Genomic DNA, 24210 nt, shown 5'->3' on the forward strand with positions numbered 1-24210 from the left:
TGCCCGGTCCTGCTTTAAGGCTTCTAGACCGTCTGCAGATCTGCACAGTTTTCAATTCATAATACAGCTGAAAATCCATGGAAGTGTGGGACTATTATTTTTTAAAAAATCTTTCTACCTCCTCTGTCAGGGGTTTCGTGTAGTATTAAAGCTACAAGAGTGACATGACTGAAGTCTTAGAAAAAAAACGCGAACTCTTTTAACATAAAAAAGCAGCACATAGAAGACTGGCTGAGAGGACGCTGTCATAGAGGCTGAGAGGAGGCTGTCATAGAGGCTGAGAGGAGGCTGTCATAGAGGCTGAGAGGAAGCTGTCATAGAAGGCTGAGAGGAGGCTGTCATAGAGGCTGAGAGGAGGCTCTGTCATAGAGGCTGAGAGGAGGCTCTGTCATAGAGGCTGAGAGGAGATTGTCATTGAACGCTGAGAAGAGGCTGTCATAGAAGGCTGAGAGGAGGCTGTCATGAAGCTGAGAGGAAGTTGTCATAGAGGCTGAGAGGAGGCTATCATAGAAGGCTGGGAGGAGGCTATCATAGAGGCTGAGAGGAGGCTGTGAGTCTTGGCCAGTGAGAGGCACAGCAGCTCCAGCCAGCTCTCAACTGAGCAGCACTTGACTGAGCTCAAGTCAAGAAGCAGAGTCCCCAGGAGGCAGAGGAGTCCACAGTCACAGGGACAGAGGCCTCAGGTGGGAGAGAGGGAGGGAGGGAAGGCAGGATGTCTTTTCCCCTGCTGAGATCCAGGAGTAGCTTCCTGTGAAAGCCTTGGGGACAGAAGTTGGAGACGCTGTCTGATGAAGAAATAAGGGGCAAAGAGAAGACCAGAGGAGCCACTTCCCGTGACTCCCTCCTGCCTCCCTGGCCTCAGGACAGTGGGGATGCAGGCCTCAAACTCGAAGGCAAAGACTTCTGAACTCTCACCTGGGTCACATGCTCCTGCCCGGGGAACTGTCCGTCTGTTTCCTAATAGCCTGACCCGTGTCCCTTCACCCTACAGAGGCCGGAGACACTGTGAGGCCATCAGAAGGCAAACGGCGTGGCAGGGCAGGACCACCCCTCAGCCAGGACCCCTTTCGGACCCAGCTGTCCAGAAACGTGGCCCCCTCTTCCCTGGCCCGATTTTCCCAGAGAGGCCACACAGCTGGGCTTTTGTGTGAGGCCTCCTAACCCCCAGTGCAGCCTCGTTTCTGCCGTTGCTATTTCCAACTCTGTGCAGGCCAGTCCAGTCACGTCTGGCAAGGCCAATGTGGATTTCCCATTTCACCAATTTTGCCCAGAGAAACACAACAATCTTCTGTGATATCCAAAGAACCTCAGGGGTCTATCTCCCCTGTACACCCCCCTATGCTGCCTACCTAGACACCTCTCTCTATCCGTCAGTCCACACAAGTGATAGCATGACTATCTTCTTTTCAAACCTTATGATTTTTTTGCCGGGGGGGGGGCAAGGATTGAACCCAGGGGCACTCGACCACTGAGCCCCATCCCCAGCTCTATTTTGTGTTTTATTTAGAGACAGGGTCTCACTGAGTTGCTTAGCACCTCTCTTTTGCTGAGGCTGGCTTTGAACTGGAGATCCTCCTGCCTCAGCCTTCCGAGCTGCTGAGATTATAGGCGTGGGCCACCCTGCCTTGTAAACCTTATGATTTCTTTTTAATGCTTATATACTTAGTTTGGTACTGGGGATTAGATTCTGGGGTGCTTTATTGCTAGACTGCACATCCCCAACCTTTCTCTTAAATTTTATTTTTTTTTTTAACTGGGAATTGAATTCAGGGACATTTAACTATTAAGCCCAGCCCTATTTTGTATTTTATTTAGAGACAGAGTCTCGCTGAGCTGCTTAGGGCCTCACTGAGTTGCTGAGGCTGGCTTTGAACTTGGGATCCTCCTGCCTCAGCCTCCTGAGCCACTGGGAATACAGGTGTGCACCACTGCACCCAGCCCTTCTTAATTTTTATTTACTTTTTAAAATGTAGGCCTGGGTCTTACTATGCTGCTAAGGATCTTCTTGCAGTCCCTGTCACAACTCATCATCTCATCCAGCGGAGTCTGCAGCAGAAGGAGTTGAGGGAAAGGAGACCCAGCTGCAGACCTCCCGGGCCGCAGACCACCCGAGAGCACGAGGGTTCTCAGGGCAGAGCTGGGAGGTGGGTCCCGCCCCTTCCCTCAGCTGCTCCCAGGCCAGGCTGACCTGGAGGCGCCCCCCCCCCCCCCCCCCCCGTGTCCCTGGGACCGTACCTCTGACCACTCGCCCGTGATCCACACGTACTCGCAGGGCTGCAGACTGCAGCTCTCGCGTTCGGCTGGCCGCTGGCCGGGTGCGCAGTGTGCGCTGTGCACCTCCACTTCGCGGGCGTCCACGCACAGCACCCGGCGGAACCGCGAGCCCTCCCCGCAGGTCTTGGTGCACTGCAAGGACACAGCGGTGGGAGAGAAGGTGAGGCCTGTCCTCCGATGTCCCCGGCTGCCTTCGGTTACCTGGCCACCTGGCTCTGAGCTCCTAAGGCTGAGGCCCTGTCTTCTGAGAAGTCCCGGTTCAGCTCCTTTGCCCACTGATTGATCGGGCTATTTTACTTATTTATTTTTTTGTAGTTGTAGATGGACACGATACTTTTTAATTTAATATTTGTTTATTCATTTCTATGCGGTGCTGAGGATCTAACCCAGGGCCTCCTCACACGTGCTAGGCGAGCGCTCACCACCAGCTTCAGCCCAGCCCTGGTTAGTGTGTGTGTGTGTGTGTGTGTGTGTGTGTGTGTGTGTGGTTTTTTGAATTCTTTGCATAGCCTGAATATTAATGCTCTATCTAAGGTGCAGGTGGTAAAGATTTTCTCCCATTCTATTGGCTCTCTGTTCACATTTTTGATGTTTTCCTTTGCTGTAAAGAAGCTTTTTAGTTTGATTCTTGATTTTACTTCCTGTCTTGTTGAGGAAGTTGGTTCCAAAGTCAACATGGTGGAGAACTGGGCCTATTTTGGGCCTACACATTCATGTTTATAGCAGCTCAATCCACAATAGGCAAGCTATGGAACCAACCTAGATGCCCTATGGACAGATGAATGGATAAAGAAACTGTGGTACCTATACACAATGGAATATTACTCAGCCTTAAAGAAGAATGAAATTATGGCATTTGCTGGTAAATGGATGGAACAGGAGACTATCATGCTAAGTGAAAAAAAGCCAATCCCCAAAAAGTAAAGACTGAATATTCTCTCTGCTGTGCACATGCTAACACACCACAAGGGAAGGTGGGTAGGGAAGAATAGAATTTCATTGGGAAATGAAGGGAAGGGAGGGGGATAGGAATAGGAAAGACAGTGGAGTGAATGGGACAGAACTTTCCTATGTCCATATATGAACACACGACCAGGGAAACTCCACATCATGTCCAACCATAAGAATGGGAAGTTAGACTCCATATATGTATAATATGTCAAAATTCAATATATTCTCAGGTATATCTAAAAAGGACAAATAAGAAAAAACCCTGAGATCCTGAAGCAGGATGTCAGAGCTCTCCATTTTTTACCCTTGGCTCCCCAGGGCACGTGATGAGCCTGACGAGGAAAGGAAAGTCCAAGGAGTGACTCTCAGTCTTGGAAAGGCCCTCAGGCCTAAAAACTCAACACCTACCCAAATGCAGACTCGACTTTAAAACCAAAGCCCCAGGGTCACCCAACTGCCACCTGAATACCTCTGGTGCCAGGAATGTGGTGATGGGTGCTGATTCCAGCCCTTGCCCTATCTCCTATCCTGGGGAACCACAAATGACAAGTCCCACCTCTCCCCAGAAAGCCCCTCAGACGTGGAAATGTGCTGTCCTGGCCACAGCCTGTCCTACTCCAGGGTGGACGGTTCACACCCCCAATCACCTACACACTCCAAGTCTCCGCCAACGGCCAGGCCCAGGGCAGGTCCTGGTGGGGGAGAGTGGACGAGAACAGGGAATTCCAGGGTTTCAGGGAGGTGCTCCTGTTTAAGCACTGAGGATAACAGCAAGAAAGTGAGATTTAGAGTTTTCTATAATTTCCACATTTCAGATAAAGGAACTGGAATTTTTTTTTTAAACCAGGAATTGAATTCAGGGGCACTCGACCACTGAGCCACATCCCCAGCCCTTTTTAATATTTTATTTAGAGACAGGGTCTCCCTGAGTTGCTTAGGGCCTTGCTAAGTTGCTGAGACTGGCTTTGAACTTTCCATCCTCCTGCCTCAGCCTCCAGAGCCCTGGTATTACAGGCGTGCACCACTGTGCCTGGCAAGAAACTGGGATTTTAAGAGCCTTAAGTAACTCATCCCTGGTCATACATGTTTGCTCCTGTCAGTCAAGACTGGAAAAGAAAGCTAAGGATATATTTTGTTCTAGAATGATCTCTGTGTTGTCCACAAAGTTCTTATCTTTTTTTGCTCCAACCAACAGCAAACTCCACCTTAGAAGTCTCATCTTGGTGATGTGTTGCTAAGGTCACCAAAACCTATTCTTTCTAAAGAGTCCCTGTCTCTCTCTTTAAGACTCCAGATGACTTTGGACGCTGATGGACACATGTGCTGAGCCCAGGGTCCATTTCCTTAACCCCAGTGATAATCCTGTTGCCCTGGGTTATCAAACAGTCAGTGAATTTTCTAATTTAGGAGTCCAAGGAGAGCCCCAGATCTCACCTCTCACAGACAGACTTTCCCCCAAGGCATTTGAGATCCAACCTCACTCAGAGAGGTCTTTCCTAATCTGCCCGATGGACATTTTTGAGTAATGTTACTATGAACATTCAGACTGTTTATAGACTGGTAAACCCGGTTTCAAATCTTATTTTTAATTTATTTTTTTGGTACCAGGGATTAAACTCAGGGGCACTTAACCACTGAGCCATGTCCCCAGCCCTATCTTATTTTTATTTTTTTTAGAGACAGGGTCTCACTGAGTCACTTAGGGCCTCGCTAAGTTGCTGAGGCTGGGTTTGAATGATCCTCCTGTCTCAGCCTCCTGAGCAGCTGGGATTACAGGTGTGTGCCACTGCACCTGGCCGGATTTCAGATCTTTAGGGTAGACTTCTAAGAAGGGAATGGCTGTCGATCCTTCAGGAATGACTTTGTTCCTTTAGGGAGCAGAAGCGATCTCCTGCTATGTGCTGTTAGCTTCTCATTATTCTCGAACTTAAAATTGCTTGCTTGGAAGCAAAAATCTCAAGAGTCTGGAATTCGGACCCTCATCCATTTCCCAGAGGACAAATCTGACTTAAAACCACTTTGAGGAGAGCCTGGGGGAGCAAACATCATGTCAAGGAAGGGCCTGCTTCCCCGGCTCACCCCTGCCTCAGTGATTCTGGGGGTTCCGTTTTCCTGAACTAAGCTGACAGCTACTGCAAAGGGATAATGTTTTTGTTTTTTTCATTAGTAAGCCAGGTACAGGGGTGCATGACTGGGATCCCAGCGGCTCTCGAGGCTGAGGATGGAGGATTGCAAGTTCGAGGCCAGCCTCAGCAACCTAGAGAGGCCCTCAGCAATTCAGCCAGACCCTGTCTCAAAATAAAATATAAAAGGGGCTGGGGATAGGGCTCCGTGGTTAAGCACCCCTGGGTTCTATCCCTGGTACCAGAAAAACAAACAAAAAAAAAAAACAACAAACCAAAAAGTGTGCAGATAGCTGCAGAAGAAATTTGTAGCTACATGTGGAAAAAGTAATGCCTTAAAAAGCAAAGAATTGGGTGACTCAGAGAAGATGGTGATCAGTGAGCAGCCGACCTGGACTACACGTTCCAGGCCTCCGGCTCCTTTTCCTTAACCCCCAAGGCTCATCTTGGTGTCAATCAGTAACAGCTCAGAGCAGCAGCACCCAGACTCCTGAATGCTCTCTGCCTGCTACGTGCCTGTCCCTGCGTCTTGAGGAACAGTTGGTTAACTACCAGGAGAGCTATTTGACCACGAGTAGAGAAGTGAGTTGGGAAAACCTCTCCCTTTTCAGAAAATTAAAAATTAAGCCAGGTAAATCAGTGACTGGCCCGTGCCTTGGAACTGGTCAACAGCAGCTCTGAGAGTCACGCGAGGAGGGTTTTGTCCTGGAATCTTTAATCCTAATGAGACGGTGGGGGCTGGGTAACCAGAAAACCAGTCCTGCCGTGAGACTGGGGGTTCAGCAGAGTCTGCTGAGACTCCTCCCCGTCCTGTCCTGGAATATGATCTAGAATGTTCTAGAAAGCACCCAGGAAGTTCAGGGAGTCTTATTTTCATGTCCAAAGGGCTTTCTCATATTCCCTTATAGCTTTTAGAGGAAAACCTCCAATAAATGCATAAGAAACACCTGCAGCCTCCGTGAATTCCAGCGCACTGTGTAATTCAGGAGGAGAATAATCACAGGGCTGGACTCAGTGGGTTAGGTTGCTGGGGGTGCTTCGGGCTGCATTTGCCTTTAAATGTGCTAAAATTAACAGCGGAGAAATAGCTTTCCAAATTGGAGGTTGAGGAAGCCCTAAAATAAACTCTTTAAGGTACTATTTTGCTCAGCCAGGTAGGAAGGCCATGGGGTGCCGGTCTAAACAGGATCATTTAATGCGACAGGTGGAAATTGTCTGTCCTTAATGATTGTAATCAGGTTGCTTTATACTTTCAAATATACTTTTTGGTGCAGTTCCCTCACCATAGGGGGAGACCAGTTACGTGATATTCACAGGCTCTGCCTTTTGAGATTGTTGATTCTCTCCAAGGAGGAAAGACTGTCACTTCTAGAGTCACAATGCCTGCAGAGCATACAGAGGAGAAATCACAGGCTGCAGGTGGAACCCAGGGGTCCTCGTGTGACCTTAAGGGTTTTTTTGGCGGGGGGTGGTACCAGGGATTGAACTCAGGGGCACTGAACCACTGAGCCCCATCCCCAGCCCTATTTTGTATTAGAGACAGGGTCTCACTGAGTTGCTTAGGGCCTCACTTTTGCTGAGGCTGGCTTTGAACTCATGATCCTCCTGCCTCAGCCTCCCCAGCCGCTGAGAGTACAGGTGTGTAGCACCACGTCCAGCAAAGACTTTAAATTTTTATATTATGAGATGCAATGATGGAAAATCCCCCACCCCACAGTAAACTGTTTTTAAATCACAAGGGCTTCTATTCTTAAGCTCATTTTAAAGTCAGGGTCTCACTGAATGGCTTAGGGCCTCCCTGAGTGGCTGAGGCTGGCTTTGAGTTCTCGATCCTCCTGCCTCAGCCTCCCCTGGGATTACAGGCATGCATCTCCGTGCCCAGACAATGTGGACATTTCTGCCCCCTGATTAACAGACTTCTAAGGAAAAAAGGAGGCAGAAATGTTACCACGGAGACATTTTACAACTTTGACGTCACTCATTCAGTCAGTATTCACAGCAGGCCCGGTTCTGGGCTGGGGACCAACACACAGCCCGGACAGCTCCGTACCCAGCTTCCCTCCCTACTGTGCCACGCAAGGCTGCAACTACTCTCAGCTCGGGGTCCTGAGTGTCACTCAGTCGGCTCACTGGTGGTTACCGGGCTTAGCACCTAGGGCCACCTGTACAGCTCTGCGAGCAGACGTGGGTTCCTCATAGAATATACTTGAGTATATCTCAGGGAAAGAAGAGGAGGCCAAGGGCATCTCCAAATGCTAAAGGGAGGCCCTGCTCAAGCAGTCGGGGTTCTTGGATGGCATGATTTGAGGACTGGGATTTTAAACGCCTTCCTAAAGCACAGTACGTGGAGCTTTGTAAGTGGCCATACGGATTTATCAAATGAAGTACTGAATGATAGGAGCCCTGTGTCCACACCCCACCCTGTTCCCACCCCACTGGGACCATTGTGAAGATCACTAAGACCTCCTGCTCGTCCTCAGAGTCCAGATCTGCGTGAGCAAAACCACGTTCCTCTGCTGGGCCAGGAGCAGGTGGGCAGAGCTGCAGAGATCTTGCTTATCAGGGCAGATGCCTTTCTGACAAGGAAAGGGGGGCACGTGCTGAAACAAGACATCTCACCAACGTACAGGTGAGTTTACGACCTCAGAGAGGAGGAGCAGAAAGCACAAGATACTCGCAACATGCCACAAGATGTATAAAGTGTTTGCCAAGAACTGATAAGAGAGAGGGTCCTATCCAGGGAACTCCAGCTGTCCCACTCTGGAGGCCCGGATGTTGCTCTGGGCTTTCTCGTCAGATCAGGTCAAGGGTCATTAGGGAGGAAAGTCAAAACATGTGCCTGAGTGAGAGGGTCCAGGAGAACAAGACAGAGCCGTGGGGGCGGCTGTGCCCTAGGGGCCAGGAAGGGCCTGCATGGGGAAGCAACCACCCTCCTAAATGTTTAACCAGGACACCTGTGACCACAGAGGTAGGAACAATCAAGGATCCCATCAGGTGGCCCCAGGCAAACAGGTCCACGTGCAAAGGGTCACACCGCTCCTGATCTGGGCTCCTGATCTGGTCGGCTCAGGTTCTCAGGCACCTGGACACTCCCTCTCCACTGTGCTGCCCTGGGGACATTCTGAGAAGGCCACCAACAACCTTGTACCTGGGGACATGAAGGTCCGGATGGATTTCTCAAGCTTCCAGCTGCCCTGAGCGTCACTTTGCCACAGTGCACTAGCCACCCGTGACTTCAGGTCCTCCTCCAAACTCTCAAGCTTGGGGGCAGGCACAGGAGAAAGCACAGGGGCCAGGAGGGAGACTCTCGGACCTGCCCGCCATCGTTAATGGGGTCTCTTTGGTTAATCTCTGGAAACATCTTAAACACAGGTCCCAGCCAGACTGGGTCCGTAGGTCTTCTTCTTCTGTTTTTTGGTACCAGGGATAGAACCCAGGGGCGCTTAACCAGAGCCCCATCCCCAGCCCTTTTTATATTTTATTTACAGACAGGGTCTCACTGAGTTGCTTAGGGCCTCACTAAGTTGCTGAGGCTGGCTTTGAATTCACATCCTCCTGCCTCGACCTCCCACCTCAGCCTCTGAGCCACTGGGATGACGGGCGTGAGCCACTGCGCCCGGCAGGTCTTCTTACTCAGAGATTGGAAGCAATACCTGAGGATAGATTTTCAAAGATCCATCTGCATAGCGTATGTGAAGACATAAACTTCCAGGTTTACTTTGTATGACAGGAAAAGAGGAATTTCATCAGTGCTTCTGGGGCAAGGTCCCCACTCCACCTTTATTTTTGTTTGTTTGCTTTTGAGATTTAGAAGGAGTCTCAAGGGAGCTTGGGGTGGGGTTTGGTGATTGGTTCTAGCAGGTTCAGAAACTGGCTGAAGCCTGAACAGTCCCCTTTGGTCCATGTCTAAATGCTCTCTTACTTCTACTCCCTGGAGCAGTCACACAGAGCAGAGTTGGCGTGAGATGGAGAGGGACAGGGCAGAAGCAGCCAATAAACAAGAACTGCACGGAGAAGAAGCCGGGTGTGGTGGTGCACGCCTGTCACCCCAGCAGTGGGGGCTGAGGTAGGAGGATCACAAGTTCAAGACCAGCCTCAGCAACTTAGTGAGGCCCTAAGCAACTCGGGAAGCCCTGTCTCTAAATTAAAAAAAAAAAAAAGTCTGGGAATGTGGCTCGGTGGTCAAGTACCCCTGGGTTCAATCCCTGGTACCAAAACAAGAAAAAGACAATTGCAAGAGAATTAAGAGGTATTATTAAGGCAGGGGGACAAAGGAGCCTCCAGTTTCTTCTGCATTGGACATGCCAATTCCCAAACCATAATTGATGCTTCTCTCCATCTTTCTCAGAATAGCTCTGCATAGTTCCTGTTATCCCCACCCTGCAGATGGTGAAGCCAAGACTCAGAGAAATCTAGAATCCCTGCTCTGAGTCTCGTGGCTGGCAGGCAGCAGAGCTGGGGTAGGAACCAGGTCTGTGTTCTAAGTCTCCGGGTTCCCAGTAACGTACAGGGCTCCTGTGCAACGAACCGGAACTGTATCTGATGTAGGCACTGCTGCCCGCTACCCTCTGATGGACACAGACCTGCCTCATGGGCTGGGGATGTGGCTCAGTGGTTGAGTGCTCCTGAGTTCAATTCCTGGTACCACCCCCCCCCAAAAAAAAGAATGCAGGTGGACATCTCATCATAGTTAAGAAAACAAACTTAAGATCCCAACTTTTGCTTCTTCCCAGTGATTAGTATGTGACACGGACTCTCAGTTTTCTCATCTATAAAATGGGATGATAACAATATACATCTAATCTAGTGGTTAGAAAGATTGAGTGAGGTGACATGAACACAAAGCACCCACCTCACTACCAAGTATAGTGTCTTTGCTCCCCAAATTGTAACCCTTTCTGTACATTCCCAGAGCGATTCTGGGTCCGGGGGACTCCCGACCTATCTTTGAGCTTTAAACAGCTTGCAATTTTATTTATTGCAACATCAGAGGAGGTGGTTTTGCTTTTCATTTTCTTCCCCCCCTTTCTGCAATCAGAACATACACACATACTATGCTCTGGAAACTGAGGTCACCTCTTATTAATGTCTTACCTTCCCAGCCAGACTTTTCTCCAGGGACACTTAGTGTTTTCTTTAGCTAAACATTAACTGGGGATGGGGCGGGGGGGAGTAAGTCCGGCTTATTTCTGCACCCATGGAAGAGTTTTAGATGCTGTCCTTCTTTCACAATCACTGGAAATCCTTCACTAGTGAATCCCAGTTTCACAGGAGCACCCGTCTTCTACCTGACAGCCCAAGTCATGCAAAAGGGGGAAAAGTACACAGCAGGTCCTACCTACAGTCTGCCTTCTGGCTGGCGGCTATTGCAAGAATACAGAGTGGCCCAATCTGGACCTGCAGAGTTAACATGTCCCTCCCGCCTGCCCCTCCTGTGAGCCTTATCTTTAGGCATTTGGCTCAAGGCCTGGAGAACTTGTCTGGCACAGTCAGACCCAGGACGTTGGGGACACACGGAGCCTGGGGAGGAGCAGCTTCTGCAGGGCGCTCCCCACCCCGCCGTGGGAATGCTGCAGACTTGACAGCCCGCCTTTGGGAAAGGGCCAGCCACCACGCCACCCTGCTGCAGGGCCCCGGGCTTCCCAAGGTGGAGGTGACGCCGGCCAGGGGCGGGGCAAGCGACAGGTGTCCCCACTCACCTCCTGCCACTGCTCGGCCCTCCAGGCGAAGCGCGGGCAAGGCGGGCTCTCGCAGGCGCGCTCCGACGCGGGTCTGGCGAAGGGGTCGCACTGGGTGTCGCGCGCTGGTCTGTGCGTCCCGATCTGACAGCTCACGCGCCTCTGCTGCACGCCGGGGCCACAGGACGCTGAGCACTGGGAAGACAGAGGACGGTAAGTGGCCGCTTTGGCTCATTTTTTGGTGGGGGAAGGTGAGGAGGCGGGCGGTGCCCTCCTAACCCAGTGACCTTCACTACTAGCGCGACAGTGGGACCCACGGGCACTTGGGAACTCAGCCGCTGGAGGGGCTGGGGGGTTGGGAAGAGCCACCCGAGTGTCAGGGGGTCTCTGAGTTAGCAAAGCCCCCCGAGGGGGGTTGGAGCTCTGGGAAGAGTGGGGTGGAGCAGTCAGCCCCCCAGAGGACAAGGCTGTCACAGGGAATGACAAGTCAGGATGATGTCTATCCTGGAGGGTCTGAGGTTCTTGAAAATCAGGAAGAATTCACAAGAAATCGAAATTCTACAATTCAAATCCAAACTTACAATTGGTCTAAGAAGAATTTCTTGGCAGATTCAAGTCAGAACCCAAGGAGAGTAAACCCCGGGCCATATAAGCAGAATTATTTCCTCTAGTCTCTTCCTTTTCTGGCTCCTATTTTTGGAAACAGTTTTTTTTTTAAACCATGGAATTCACTAAAGTATTTGTGTCTATTTACAACCTCAGATAAATGTATGAAGAATAAAAGCTGACAAGAAAAAAAAATCACTTCCTCGGGCTTAATGTGCTCTGCTGTTGAAAAATAACTGTTAATCACGCAGAAACATTTTTGTTTGACCAAGTTGCAAAACACCATATTAAATCTGCAATTAACTTTCCTCTAAATTAATTTTTTAATGGCTTCCTCGTTGCTGGGTTTCATAATCTCACTTATGGTCAGGCCCAAGAATGATGGTCTTTATTAAGGTTTTGACAGGAACGAAAGGCAACCTTTGATTGGAAGGAGCTGCATCTTACTGCTTAGAGCAATTACAAATGATGACCCAGTTTTTGTGATAGCTCAGCCCCCATTAATTTGCTGGGGTTGAGACAAGGAGTTTGATATACATGAAAGCTACACGGCTAACAGAAGTCTCCCTAAAGAACAGGATCTTGCTGTTTTAACCTGGAAAGACGGTCTGGTTCAATTAACCCTCAGCGGTCTCTGCTGTCTCTGGGCTAATGACCTTCCTCTGTGCACAACCCAACGGGTTCTGCTGGATCTTAAGTTCCCCCCTATTTCAGATTTTAAGAAAACAGGTGACACTCTTTAGAAGGCGGTGGGGACGTCATATTGTTTCAGCTGAGTCTCTGCTCGAGAGGCAGGGTTCACATCAAAGCTAGCGAAAGAGAAGGAAATAGGTTGGATCCACGTTGCTGTATTGTTTGGGCTTAATTGTATTAATTAAGTGAGTTTAATTAAGTTAATTGTATTAATGGAACTGAGTTTGTGACCCACAAGGAGCCAGACTTTTGAAGTCATTATGTCCTGGGTGACAGGGGAGGGTTCCTGGATGCCAGGGACAGCTCTGTCTCCAGGGAATGGCCCTTGAACGCACATGGGAGGGACAGGAATAATATTTCTCAATGATTACTCCATGAAAGAAAATGAGCTGAGGCATAGCAGAGCTACCCAAGTGACAGAATTGTTCAAACAACAATGCCACCAACCATTAACAGCAAGAACCAAGAAGCCCTTTGGCTATTTATTCACAAACTCATAAATATTTGAATCACCTAAAGGAAAATAAAATGAAAAAGAGCTGAAGACTTTTAGAGTGTATAATACTATGTTGGCTATTCAGTAAATGGAACCTCTTTTTGATGCTCTGGTTATTGAATAGTTAAATTATGGTTAATGGAGGGAAGGTGTAAAGAGTCATAATGATCTAAAATTTTTAAAAAATCACTACTTAAATTGTTTGATCGTTTTTCAAAAGACAATTGAAGACACACACACACACACATACACAAAAGAATTCAATTATGCAATGTGTTGTTTGGGGCTTCTGATCTGCATACTATCAAAACTAGCTCTGAAATAACCCATTCAGAAGTTTCAGCCCCCCTGAAATGGTACAGCAAACCACAGGGCCTGCCTTTCTGAATCCTGCTTTTATGCTCATTGCTCAAACATCCTGCGAGTTCATCTTTGGTATTGGATCTTTCTTCCTGGGCTGTCTCAAGGGACATAACAATTTGCATACAGAGCTGGCCAGTCTTGGTTGGTGAATTCTAAGAGATCTGTGCAGAAACTCCATGAATAAAACAGCTTCGGAAAGACCTCTGTGTGACCCTGGAGGTGGTGGCCAGGGGTGTGCTCATGTGTATTTAATTTTGCTAACTCCACTAAGTGTACCTCTGAGTTACTTTGAGTGGCCTTGGTTAATGTGTTCCCCCCACGGCCACCTCTGCAGCTGCTGCCAACATCATCTGAGCACAGCGGACTGCGCAGGGTTGAGAGATGTTGTCAATGCTGACCTACGGAGCAGGGAGCTGCTGGAACCCAGAATTCACCAACTCAGAGCGGGAATTTGGTGCTTATCTATGTAAATAGGAAGAATCTCTGCAGAACTTCTGGCATTTGGGGAATCATAACACATATGTGAAAACCTGTAGAGAATTTTTACGTACTTTCTTCTAGCATTACCGATAAAATTATGGAGAGGGGACTTTATTTTAGAGTAGGAATTAGATAGAAAGATAACTATATCAACCCACTTTTCTGAATAATAACAACAATACTAGCAGACGTTTACCAAGCCCTTAATAGATATCAGACTCTATGAAGAGTCTTCAACCTAACGATTCCTTTTTGTGGGGGCTGCATGTGCACTGTGGGGCATTGAGCAGGATCCTTGGTTTGTCCCCACTAGGTACCAATTACACTTTCCCTCACCCCGAGCTGTGACAACCCAAGCTGTCTCCAGACATTGCCAAATGTCCCATGGGGTATAAAATTACCCCCAGTTGAGGGCTTAGTTCTATGCTCAGCATTCTCCATGAAACATCTTTTTTTTATTTCCTAACGAACCTTTAAATGTAGGTATTCCACAAATAAGTAAAGAGCAGAGATAATCACCTTAGCTCCAACAAAAGCAAAAAGGAAAAAATGAATCCAAATAAACCTTGTCCAGGGCAATGCAGCATAGATACTGTGGGTTGGAACTGACTCCAGTTTTAAACTACGGCAATCATGATGTTTTCTTGTACTCTCTCAGCAAGAGTGTTGGTGAGGAGTGCAAACAAAACCCAGGCAAATGGAGAGCAGAAATCATGAAAGCAACTTTGTTCTCATCCTGGCCATATGCATAAGGTTTCCTTAACCTCTCAGAGGACACAAAGTCAACATATACTCGTTTCTCCATTACACACTGAGGCACGTGTCAGTCTCAGACACCACCACCTAGTGGCTCGCATTGAAATTACAAGAAAAGTCATAACTCAGAAGAGCTGCTATTTCAACTTTAATACTGAAGATCTTTAAAATCTGGATCCTTATTTCACTACATCAAAGACACCATGGACTACAAACATATCCTTGCATTTTTGAATAAATAAGAAAGAAACCCGGGCTGTTAATTAAATCACAGCATTCCACCGTGTGTTAGGCCCATGCTAACTGCAAAGGTGTTGAATCATGATAGAGACCTACATCTCAGGATTGACGCATGAACTGATTGAAAGAATCATGATTAATGAATGGTGAAGTACACTCTCATTCCAAACCAATCATTGATTTTTATTTTCAGCTTCATTTTAAGTAAAACAAAACAAAACAAGCAAAAAACCAAGCTAACCAACCAGCCAAACAAAAAATCCTTTATATAGGAACAGGAATAAGTTTTAAAATTCTGCCCTGAACTGTTTTTTAAAAATGAGAATACAGAGCCTTCAAATTTATCAGGCTGAATCAAAAAGCCGATGGTGATGTTTGTTTTAAAATTTTATGGGTAGCTGGGCACAGTGGTGTATGCCTATAATCCCAGTGGCTTGGGAGGCTGAGGCAGGAGGATTGAGAGTTCAAGCCAGCCTCAGCAACAGTGAGGCACTAAGCAACTTAGTGAGACCCTGTCTCTAAATAAAATATAAAATAGGGCTGGGGTCGAGTGCCCCTGGGTTTAATCCCCAGTACCAAAACAATAAAAACTAAAACTGAACATGAATTTTCAGTAATAGTGGTGGGGAGCCCCTTGAAGTCTTCAGTGATAATGTTTTTTTTTTTAACAAAAACAAACAAACAAACAAAAACCAACCCAGCTGATTCCCTTCAAAACTTCAAGATTTCTAAAAGGACATTGAAACAAAACATTCCACTTCAAATCGCAAAACACCAAATTTTGAGGAGAGACTATTAAGAGTAACATGGCTATAGGAGTCTCCCATCCCAATACTCTGTCTGCCTTATTATCATCCAGTATTTTTGACACCATGAAAAATTGCACTAATTATTCTTGCTACCTTGAAGACAGGAAGACTGAAACATAGCTACTAGCAAAAGAGTAGGAAGACCAGATATAAAATCTCCTAAATATCCTTGCCAATGGGCCATAATCACTCTTGCCTAACAGTCCTGCCTTGGGGACGCTGCTGTTTCCTGCTGATCTCTAGGGAGCCAACAATCTCTGATCACGTGTGGATGAGTTTCAGGCACGCTTCTAAATTGCACAAAGCACACCTTCCCAGGCTGCACCCTGTCTGCCCAGCTTTTATAACGCATTTCTACAAATCAAATCAGGACATTATCAAGCTGGCCACAGACCATTACATAACTGGGTTTGCTTGCCTCTCCTTTAAAGGTGACAATTGGTTTGAACAATCAGTGTGGTTTGTTTGGGAAGGCATTCTGATAATCCCATTACCTTATGTTTACAAAAATTAAAAAAGCCAGGTGCGGTGGCACATGCCTGTCATCCCAGCAGCTCAGGAGGCTGAGAAAGGAGGATCCTGAGTTCCAAGCCAGCCTCTGCAAAAGCAAGGTGCTAAGCAACTCAGTGAGACCCTCCTGTCTCTAACTAAAATACAAAATAGGGCTGGGGATGGGGCTCAGTGGTCCATGCTCCTGAGTTCAATGCCCAGTACCCATTCCCCAAACCCCCCAGAGTTAAACCTAATCATCCCAATTTTGTAGGCTTCCCCCATAAGATCATGGGATACTGAGTAAACTCCCTGTGTTTACCAATAAGGAATAAGATAGTCTTTTAATCATCTCTTTAGTGAGTAAACTGGCCTTTAAAATGAGCATCGTTTATGTGCTCTGAGCTGAATATTCAGGGAGAAATGTAGAATAGATAAATAGAGGCCAAGGGACATTAAGAAGAGCAAGAGTGTAAAGTTTACAAGAAGCCAAGCTAATTAGTGTGGCATCTTTAATCACGCTGGCTGCAGGCTTCAGATGAACCAGAGAGCTCCCCAAATAAGGAGGACGGGCAGTTAGCAGATGACAGTGATCATTAGAAACCATTAGAAGGCGAGCAGTAGGACACAATGTTTGAATGGATTCCTTAAGGAACCATCTCTACCTGGGCAGACTCTTTGTTGAATTAAAAACAGACAGCAGCTCCATGTTTCCTAATGATGAAGGGCTTGGGAGGGATGAGGTTACTGTGCCGGGATAGTGTCCTGTATGTCACACTTCTGTGATACGAAATGTGTCTGGGGGTAGGGAGGACAAGGCTTCCAGCAGCTCTAGACATTTAAGAAAAATCTGGGCTGGGTGCTGTGGTGCACACCTGTCATCCCAGCAGCTCAGGAGGCTGAGGCAGGAGGATCTCAAGTTCAAAGCCTGCCTCAGCAACAGTGAGGCCCTAAGCAACTCAGGGAGACCCTGTCTCTAAATAAAATATAAAAAGGCCTGGGGATGTGGCTCAGTGGTTAAGGGCCCCTGGGTTCAATCCCTGGTGAAGGAAGGAAGGAAGGAAGGAAGGAAGGAAGGAAGGAAGGAAGGAAGGAAGGAGAGAACCTCCAAGATAAATTCAAACCCACTCAGCCTCCATGGGACCTGAATCAGTGGTTTTCTAAGTGGTGAGTGACCAAGGCCATTAGCCAAGGATCAAGGGGTGCAAGACCTCAGACACCCACTACCACATGGAACTCCTCCTTGCAATCACCCCCAGAAGGTATTATGCAAAGCTCCAGGGACTGAATCCACCTGCTCAAGGTCACCTGGTGAGTGTCCACAGTGTCCCATAAAGACTCGTCCCTCCCAGTCTCTGTGACACCAAGCCCATGCAGAGAAACGGGAGCGACCGCGGCGGGAGGCAGCAGCCGGTAGGGAGAAGTGTTGCTCACCTGACTCCACGCGCCAGCCTTCCATTTGGGGCACCGTCCTCCTCGGCACCTTCTGTGCCCATGTGGCTTAGCCAGGTGTTTACAGTAATCACTCTCTAACTGGCTTCCATCTTTTGCCATGCAGTAAACATTTCGCTGTTTGTGCCCTCGACCACAAGACACAGAGCACTGCAACATAAAGCAACGGCAAGGTTGTAGTTGTTGAATCACATGGAGGTGGGTAAAGCCTGCCTGAGAGAAGTCAAGGTCAAGAGCGCATCTAACCAGAGTCACCATGCCCTCCTTTTCCAGAGCCATTTTGGATCCTATCTCAAGGCTCCACTGGGAACACAGGGGGCATTGGGAACACATGTCCCACAGCAACCCGGGGTGGCATCCTGTCTCCCTTAAGAGTGTGGATAGATTCTGATCACTGAGGCCAGAAACAGAGCTCATGTACCCAGAGTTACCTTGAGAATCTGATTAAAAGAGGTCCTTCTATCAAGGCTGAGGCAGGAGGATCCCAAGTTCACAGTCAGCCTCAGCAACTTAGCGGAGCCCTAAGCAACTCAGTGAGACCCTGTCTCTAAATAAAATACAAAATAGGGCTGGGGGCATGGCTCAGTGGTTAAGACCCCTGGGTTCAATTCCCGATACCAAAGTAAATAAACAAACAAACAAGCAAACAAATAAAATAAATAAATAAAAAGTCCTACTATCAAATAGTAAGATATGTTTTCAAAATCCCCTGTGATTCGCTGATGGGGATAAATGTACATTTCCAAAACTGTGTCCATATTTTTATGATATTTTTTAAGGAAAACTCTTGGGCCATTTTCCAGAGAAAAAGCTCCCATGTCTCCAGTCCATTGGGAAGAGGTGCAAAAGGCCAATGGAAAACCGGAAGATAGCAGGTAAGCCTGTTCCAACTGTGTGTGTGTGTGTGTGTGTGTGTGTGTGTGTGTGTGTGTGTGTGGTGGGGGGAGGCGTCACCTTTCAACTCTGATCTGCAGGTTCCCTGGGCTGTTTTAAATGTGACCTTGTCTGACCGCATCTGAGAAGCTTGACTTTGATTTCAGATTAGGTTTCTCAGAAAGGTTCAGGAATCAAAGTGCCCACGGAGTCTGGACAAAGATCTGATCTGACAGCTTCTGTGGACCAGGCAAGAGGCTGGCCCTAATCAGCGCACCGAGACAGTCAACGTCTACCCCTCATTAGCGGTTCCAGAAGTCATTACCGCTGGATCCTAAGCTGCTGGCTCAGGTTTTCAAGACACATTACTCCCCAATATAATGGTCCGGCTTTTTGGAGGGAAATGAATTTAAGAATGAAGAGCAAAATGTGAATATGCGATAAAAATAGATTTCAACTGTCCTTTCCCTCAATTCAGTATTTCTCATCCCCCCCACCTCCGCTAACTGGGTGATTTCCTTAGCTTACATTACCAAAGTGCCCTTTTATGCCTCATAGATAAATAGCTCCATGTCAAACAAGGAGCCTCATGTTAATTCAGCCATGGTCACCAAGCAGGCTCCTGGTTAAACCATCCAAAGGCATGTTTTTATAGTAAATCAAGCCATTATAAAAGTTTCAATGGGAGCGAATAGAGAAGTTTAAAATGTGGATGTCAACACATTTAGGTTTTTCACTTTAGAAGGTGGAAACATGCATTTGATCTTTCATCTTCTGAATGCTATGATTTGGAGTAGTTATTCTGGAAAAATCTTAATAGTATTCAGTATGGAAGAAAAAAGTCCAATTCACTGGGTGAGGTGGTGCACGCCTGTAATCCTAGCCGCTCGGGGGGCTGAGGCAGGAGGATCCTTGAGTTCAAAGCCAGCCTCAGCAACTTAGTGAGGTCCTAAGCAACTCAGGGAGACCCTGTCTCTAAATACAATACAAAATAGGGCTGGGGATGGGGCTCAGTGGTCAAGTACCCCAGAGTTCAATCCCTGGTACCCCCCAAAATTTAAAAAAAAATAGAAAAAAATTTACTTTGGCTACTCAGTGGAAATTGGATATGAAATATAGCATGGGTGGAAAGAAGAAGAACCACTCAGAAAGCTACTGAAATTGTCCTGGCAAGAGACAATGGTGGCTTGGATTAGGCTGCACTGTCTGGGTGGGGAAGGGTGGCAAACTAAAACCGTGTGTGTGTGTGTGTGTGTGTGTGTGTGTCTATATATATATATATATATATATATATATATATATATATATATATTTTTTTTTTTTTTTTTTTTTTTTTGGTGTATACATGATATTGCCCAATGAATCCACTGTGGGGTAGAGGTTGGGGGGCAAAGTCAAGAATGACTTTCAGTTTTCTGTTTTGGATGATTAGATAGACAATAATAACATCTACCACCCTGTTAAGAGATGGGGACTACCGGGAAGAACCGCACGGGGAGTCAAGAATATATTCATTGGTAGGAAATGGGTTGGACATCAGGGATATGGCATCGTAGGTGGTAACATTTGCTTGATCAGAGTGAAGAAACATAGTTCTATTAAATCAAATGAACAGGCCTGAATGAACTTAAAGCAAGGGTATCCTTAGGGATAGTCACTCCTCCATACAAACAGTCCAAACAAGCTGTCTCTTGCAATGAGGAGGGTGATGGAAGGTGATGGAAATACTGATTAAGTAACCTGCTATGGTCAGCAGAGGATGCAGCATAAAAGAAGGCAACCAACCAGGATGGCAGAATCAGCAGAGGCTTAACTGTCTCAAACACGTTATGTGCCAGGAAGTGCCCTAAGACTTGATGTGTATTATCTCACTTAATTATTTCAATAACCAATGGCGCTCAATACCAGAGATAGGTGCTATATTGGAGACAAGTAGTGCTTTCACAATGGTGTCCCCACAAGGGCTGTGAATCCCACTTCTCACAAGTGGGTCTATTTCTGTTGGGAACAATAACCACACATTGGAAAAGTAATTTAATCATCAACAACCTACCTGCTAGTAATTCATCTGATGTGTGTCATTGATGCTGCCACCATATATATAGCTAATGAAATGGGGTTGGATGAAGGAATTTCTACATAGCATGCCTTAAAGATTTTTGTTTGGAGGGGGAATACTGGGGATTGAACTCAGGGGCATTCGACCACTGAGCCCCATCCCCAGCCCTATTTTGTATTTTATTTAGAGACAGGGTCTCACTGAGTTGCTTATGGATTCCCTAAGTTGCTGAGGCTGGCTTTGAATTCTCAGTCCTCGGCTTCCAGGGCTGTTGGGGTTACAGGCATGCACCACCGCCTCTGGCAATATCTTTTTAATATCTAGACTAGCTGCATCCTTTCCATTCAAATGTGCATTTTTCCCCCCTTCCTTGAGGACTTGAATGGAAGCGCCTTGGATGTGGGGGGAGGGGAGAACGTAATACTTTGCATGAGTCACCACACATATTCCTTGCCTGAAATCATTAAGATCTGAAAGTGATTAGGAACCACTCAAGGTATCTAATCTGACAGCAAACACTTCATTTAATGCTTTCTAAATGACCAATGAAGAAAAGCAGCTGTTGATGGAAATGTTAAAAAATAACAGGTTTATTCATGGGTCTGGGGTGACTTCGTAAAGGAGCTGTCATTTCGATAATCAAATAAACACAGGTTTTAGCTCTGGGGAAATTTCCATCTGATCACTTCTAGTCCTTTTCCAGGCAAAGAGGACTTTCACATCAGCGTGCGTCACTGGGCTGTAATAGCTATATTTAGTGCATCACCTACTCCGTGTTATTTATTGGCTACGTATCGGAGAGCTCTTGGTCTTGGGAACATTTAATTCCCTAAATTTTCAGCTGAAATAGGCTCTTGCTTTGCCAGTAGGATTCTAACATTTTTTTTCCTCCTGGGAAACAACCCAACTTATTTAGGAGATTGATTTCCCCCACAACTTGGAGCAAGACTGGTGAACAATGTAGAATCACAAAATCAAGTATCCCAAATGCTGGGGCTTTCTGGCTTTGTTCTTTTTAATTAATTTTTGTATTTGTTTTAATTAGTTATACATGACAGTAGAATGCATTTATGCACTTTGATAGATCATACATAGATGGGATATGATTTCTCATTTTCCTGAGTGCACATGTTGCAGAATCCTATTGGTCACACAGTCACATTTTCAGGTATTCAGAGGGGATGCTGGGATGAGGAGTTTTGTTCAGATCTGGGGTTAACACCTTCCATAAGGACAGACTAAGAGTTTGAAGTCTTACATTTCAACGCATCTGGTGGAAATGAAATTCGAGATGTGGGCAGTGTGTTCACAACCTCTCTCCTAGGGCTTGCTCTCTCTTGAGTGGATACAGAACCAAGAGATTTGGGTCCTGTGTCCTCTTCTGGTTCCTTTTATTGGTTCTTTAACTTACACTGGCAAGCATAATTTCTTTTCTTTTTTTTTGGTGGGGGAGATTGAATTCAAGGGCACTCAACCACTGAGCCCCATCCCCAGCCCTGTTTTGCATTTTATTTAAAGACAGGGTCTCCCTCAGTGGCTCAGGGCCTCACTAAGTTGCTGAGGCTGGCTTTGAACTCATGATCCTCCTGCCTCAGCCTCCTGAGCTGCTGTGATGACAGGTGGGCACCACCATACTCGGCGACAATTTCTTAATCATTAAGAAGCCAGTGAATAACCCCGTGTGTCTGCCTGGGTGAGAAGACCTGGAGACCTAAAGGGAACAAGATCCCCAAGGATACTGCTGAGGTCTGGGACCTCACCATGAAGATGGAGTCACACACAGAATTGGTAAGTCCACCAAATGGATCAAGAAGGAGGAGGAGGGGAAGGTGAGGGTCAGGGATGCATAGGCTCTGGTTAGAAGGAAGCTTCTGGTGGGGCTACAAGATGCTGGGGCTTAGAAGTCCTGGTGAGGGAGGGGTGCCAACCAGGACCATCCGAGCCAGAGCAGATGCCTCCTGATACCTATGGGTTAATGGATGGCCCCGGGGGGGGGGGGGTGAGGTGGGGGGGGTGGCAGCCTTTGCTTATTTAGTCTCTAGGCACAGATGATTCACAATCAGGATGGATGAGATGGAGACTCTGTATATTGCAAATGTGTCACAGGGGATGCTGATAAAGGATATATATACATACATACTTATACCAGGGATTGAACCCAGAGTGTATAACCACTGAGCCCCATCCCCAGCCCTATTTTGTATTTTATTTAGAGTCAGGGTCTCACTGAGTTGCTTAGGGCCTCGCTTTTGCTGAGGCTGGCTTTGAACTCAAGATCCTCCTGCCTCAGCCTCCCCAGCCGTTGGAATTACAGGCATATGTCATCATGTTCATCAAGTATTACATATTTCCAAACCAGATCTGGTTAGAAATGATAGGGACTGAAAGGCCAGGAGGAAAGCTGTACCCTGGAGCCCTGCCAAGATAAGTCAGGACTCTCCTGGGGTCTTTTTTTAACCAGGTGGTAGCATCACCCCAGGCAGGTGGGTCAAATCCTGTTTGCAGACAGGAGATGGTCTTCCTGTCTTTTTCAAGGTCTTTTGCCTGTGATTTCACAGAAATTGAAAATAACATCTAAAATCACTTTCCTTTAAATAATATTCGGTTGTACCTTTTCATCACAAGAAAGCTCTTATTGAAACAAAGTCAGAGCTCACCTGAAAAGTTCACTATCAGAGATGTTATGCGTATGCTCAAGGGACGGGCCTGGCTGTGCCAATCACAGTGACAAATGGAGATGCATGTTGCCTGCGGGTCACACCATTAGGAAAGGGCAACAGATGCCTGCCAGTTGCTACTGTTCCATGGGGGAAAGAAAATCCAAATTCAATGATGCAGACTTAGGGACCAAAGTCTCACACACAGCTCCACGGAAGGCCCAGGAAACCACGTGGGCTCGCCAAGTAAGACAGAAGGGGTCACTCACGCACGTGTCCTTCCTGCTTCCTAGGCTGTGGCCAGTCAGCAAATATGGATGGAAATCAATGATCACGTGAGAGCTATAGCCACAGACACATCATCAACCAAATGTCCTGTTTCCATAAAGAAAGATCCACCTAGAATCAGACTCACAGCGCTAATCCGGCACAAGCTATTTAGATTCAAAAGAGCTACGCTAAGCTATTCTTTTCCTTGGAGCAAAATGACCTTTTATTGAGTTTTAACTGTAAGCAGACACTGTGCTAAAGTCCACTGGCTTCTCTCAAATCCAGAAGTGTCCTTATGACCCAGGTATCATCAGGATTCCTTCTTATAGATAAGAAGACTGAGAATCAAAGAGTGATATCACTTGCCCTGGGTCACCAAGCCAGGTCGCAGCAGAGTCAGGCTTTCTAGATAGCACAGAGGTGTCTAGAACCATCTGATCATCCTAAAGCCATCCTAGAGAAGTGACCTGATTAAATCAGCAGGTTGCTCAAGTCTGCCTACTCAGGACAAGGTGGCAACAGGACCCTGGGCTATTTCAGAGTTGTCTGCTTCCTCTACCTCCCAGGAGGAATGAGGATAAGCCAGATTTGATGGTTCACACCTGTCATCCCAGCGGCTTGGGGGGCTGAGGCAGGAGGATCTTGAGTTCAAAGCCAGCCCCAGCCACTTAGTGAGAACCCAGCTTGTAAAGGTATATTCTAAAAAAAAAAAAAAAAAAAAATTGTCAACAGAGTCTAAGATGAGGACTCTTTTTCTTGGGAGGTGATTGGGCCATAGCACATGGTAGGCAAGCATGTACCCACCAAGCTATAGCCACAGCTCACTGAGGAGTCTACTAGAGACTTCAACAGGCACAGCAGGAATAAGTCACACAAAATCCCATCCTTATGAATGAGTGAAGTGCTGTCTTTTCTAAAGGGCACAGAGAGGTCCACGGGAC

General features: G+C 47.0%; 1 protein-coding gene and 1 long non-coding RNA gene across 7 annotated transcripts in view; one reads left to right on the top strand and one right to left on the bottom strand.

Annotated features, from left to right (window-relative positions):
- ADAMTS9 (ADAM metallopeptidase with thrombospondin type 1 motif 9) overlaps nt 1-24210 on the bottom strand; it is a 158990-nt gene that overhangs the window by 27171 nt on the left and 107609 nt on the right. For 2 of the 3 annotated variants that reach the window (XM_081285542.1, XM_081285541.1), the window contains 3 exons: nt 17393-17560; nt 11048-11221; nt 2236-2406 (listed from right to left, as the gene is read on the bottom strand). In XM_081285542.1, the coding sequence (XP_081141668.1) occupies nt 2236-2406; nt 11048-11221; nt 17393-17560 (513 nt within the window). The remainder of the gene's footprint in view (nt 1-2235; nt 2407-11047; nt 11222-17392; nt 17561-24210) is intronic. The other variant, XM_081285543.1, reaches the window with a different exon arrangement.
- The window catches only part of LOC308644429, a 28125-nt gene continuing 15032 nt past the window's right edge, over nt 11118-24210 (top strand). For all 4 annotated transcript variants that reach the window (XR_014020997.1, XR_014020998.1, XR_014020999.1 and 1 more), the window contains exons 1-3: nt 11118-11239; nt 18216-18285; nt 21938-22130. This is a non-coding gene — a long non-coding RNA (uncharacterized lncRNA). The remainder of the gene's footprint in view (nt 11240-18215; nt 18286-21937; nt 22131-24210) is intronic.

Source organism: Spermophilus citellus (assembly GCF_964194105.1).
Source record: "Spermophilus citellus genome assembly, chromosome: 3".
In the NCBI taxonomy this organism is placed as follows: domain Eukaryota; kingdom Metazoa; phylum Chordata; class Mammalia; order Rodentia; family Sciuridae; genus Spermophilus; species Spermophilus citellus.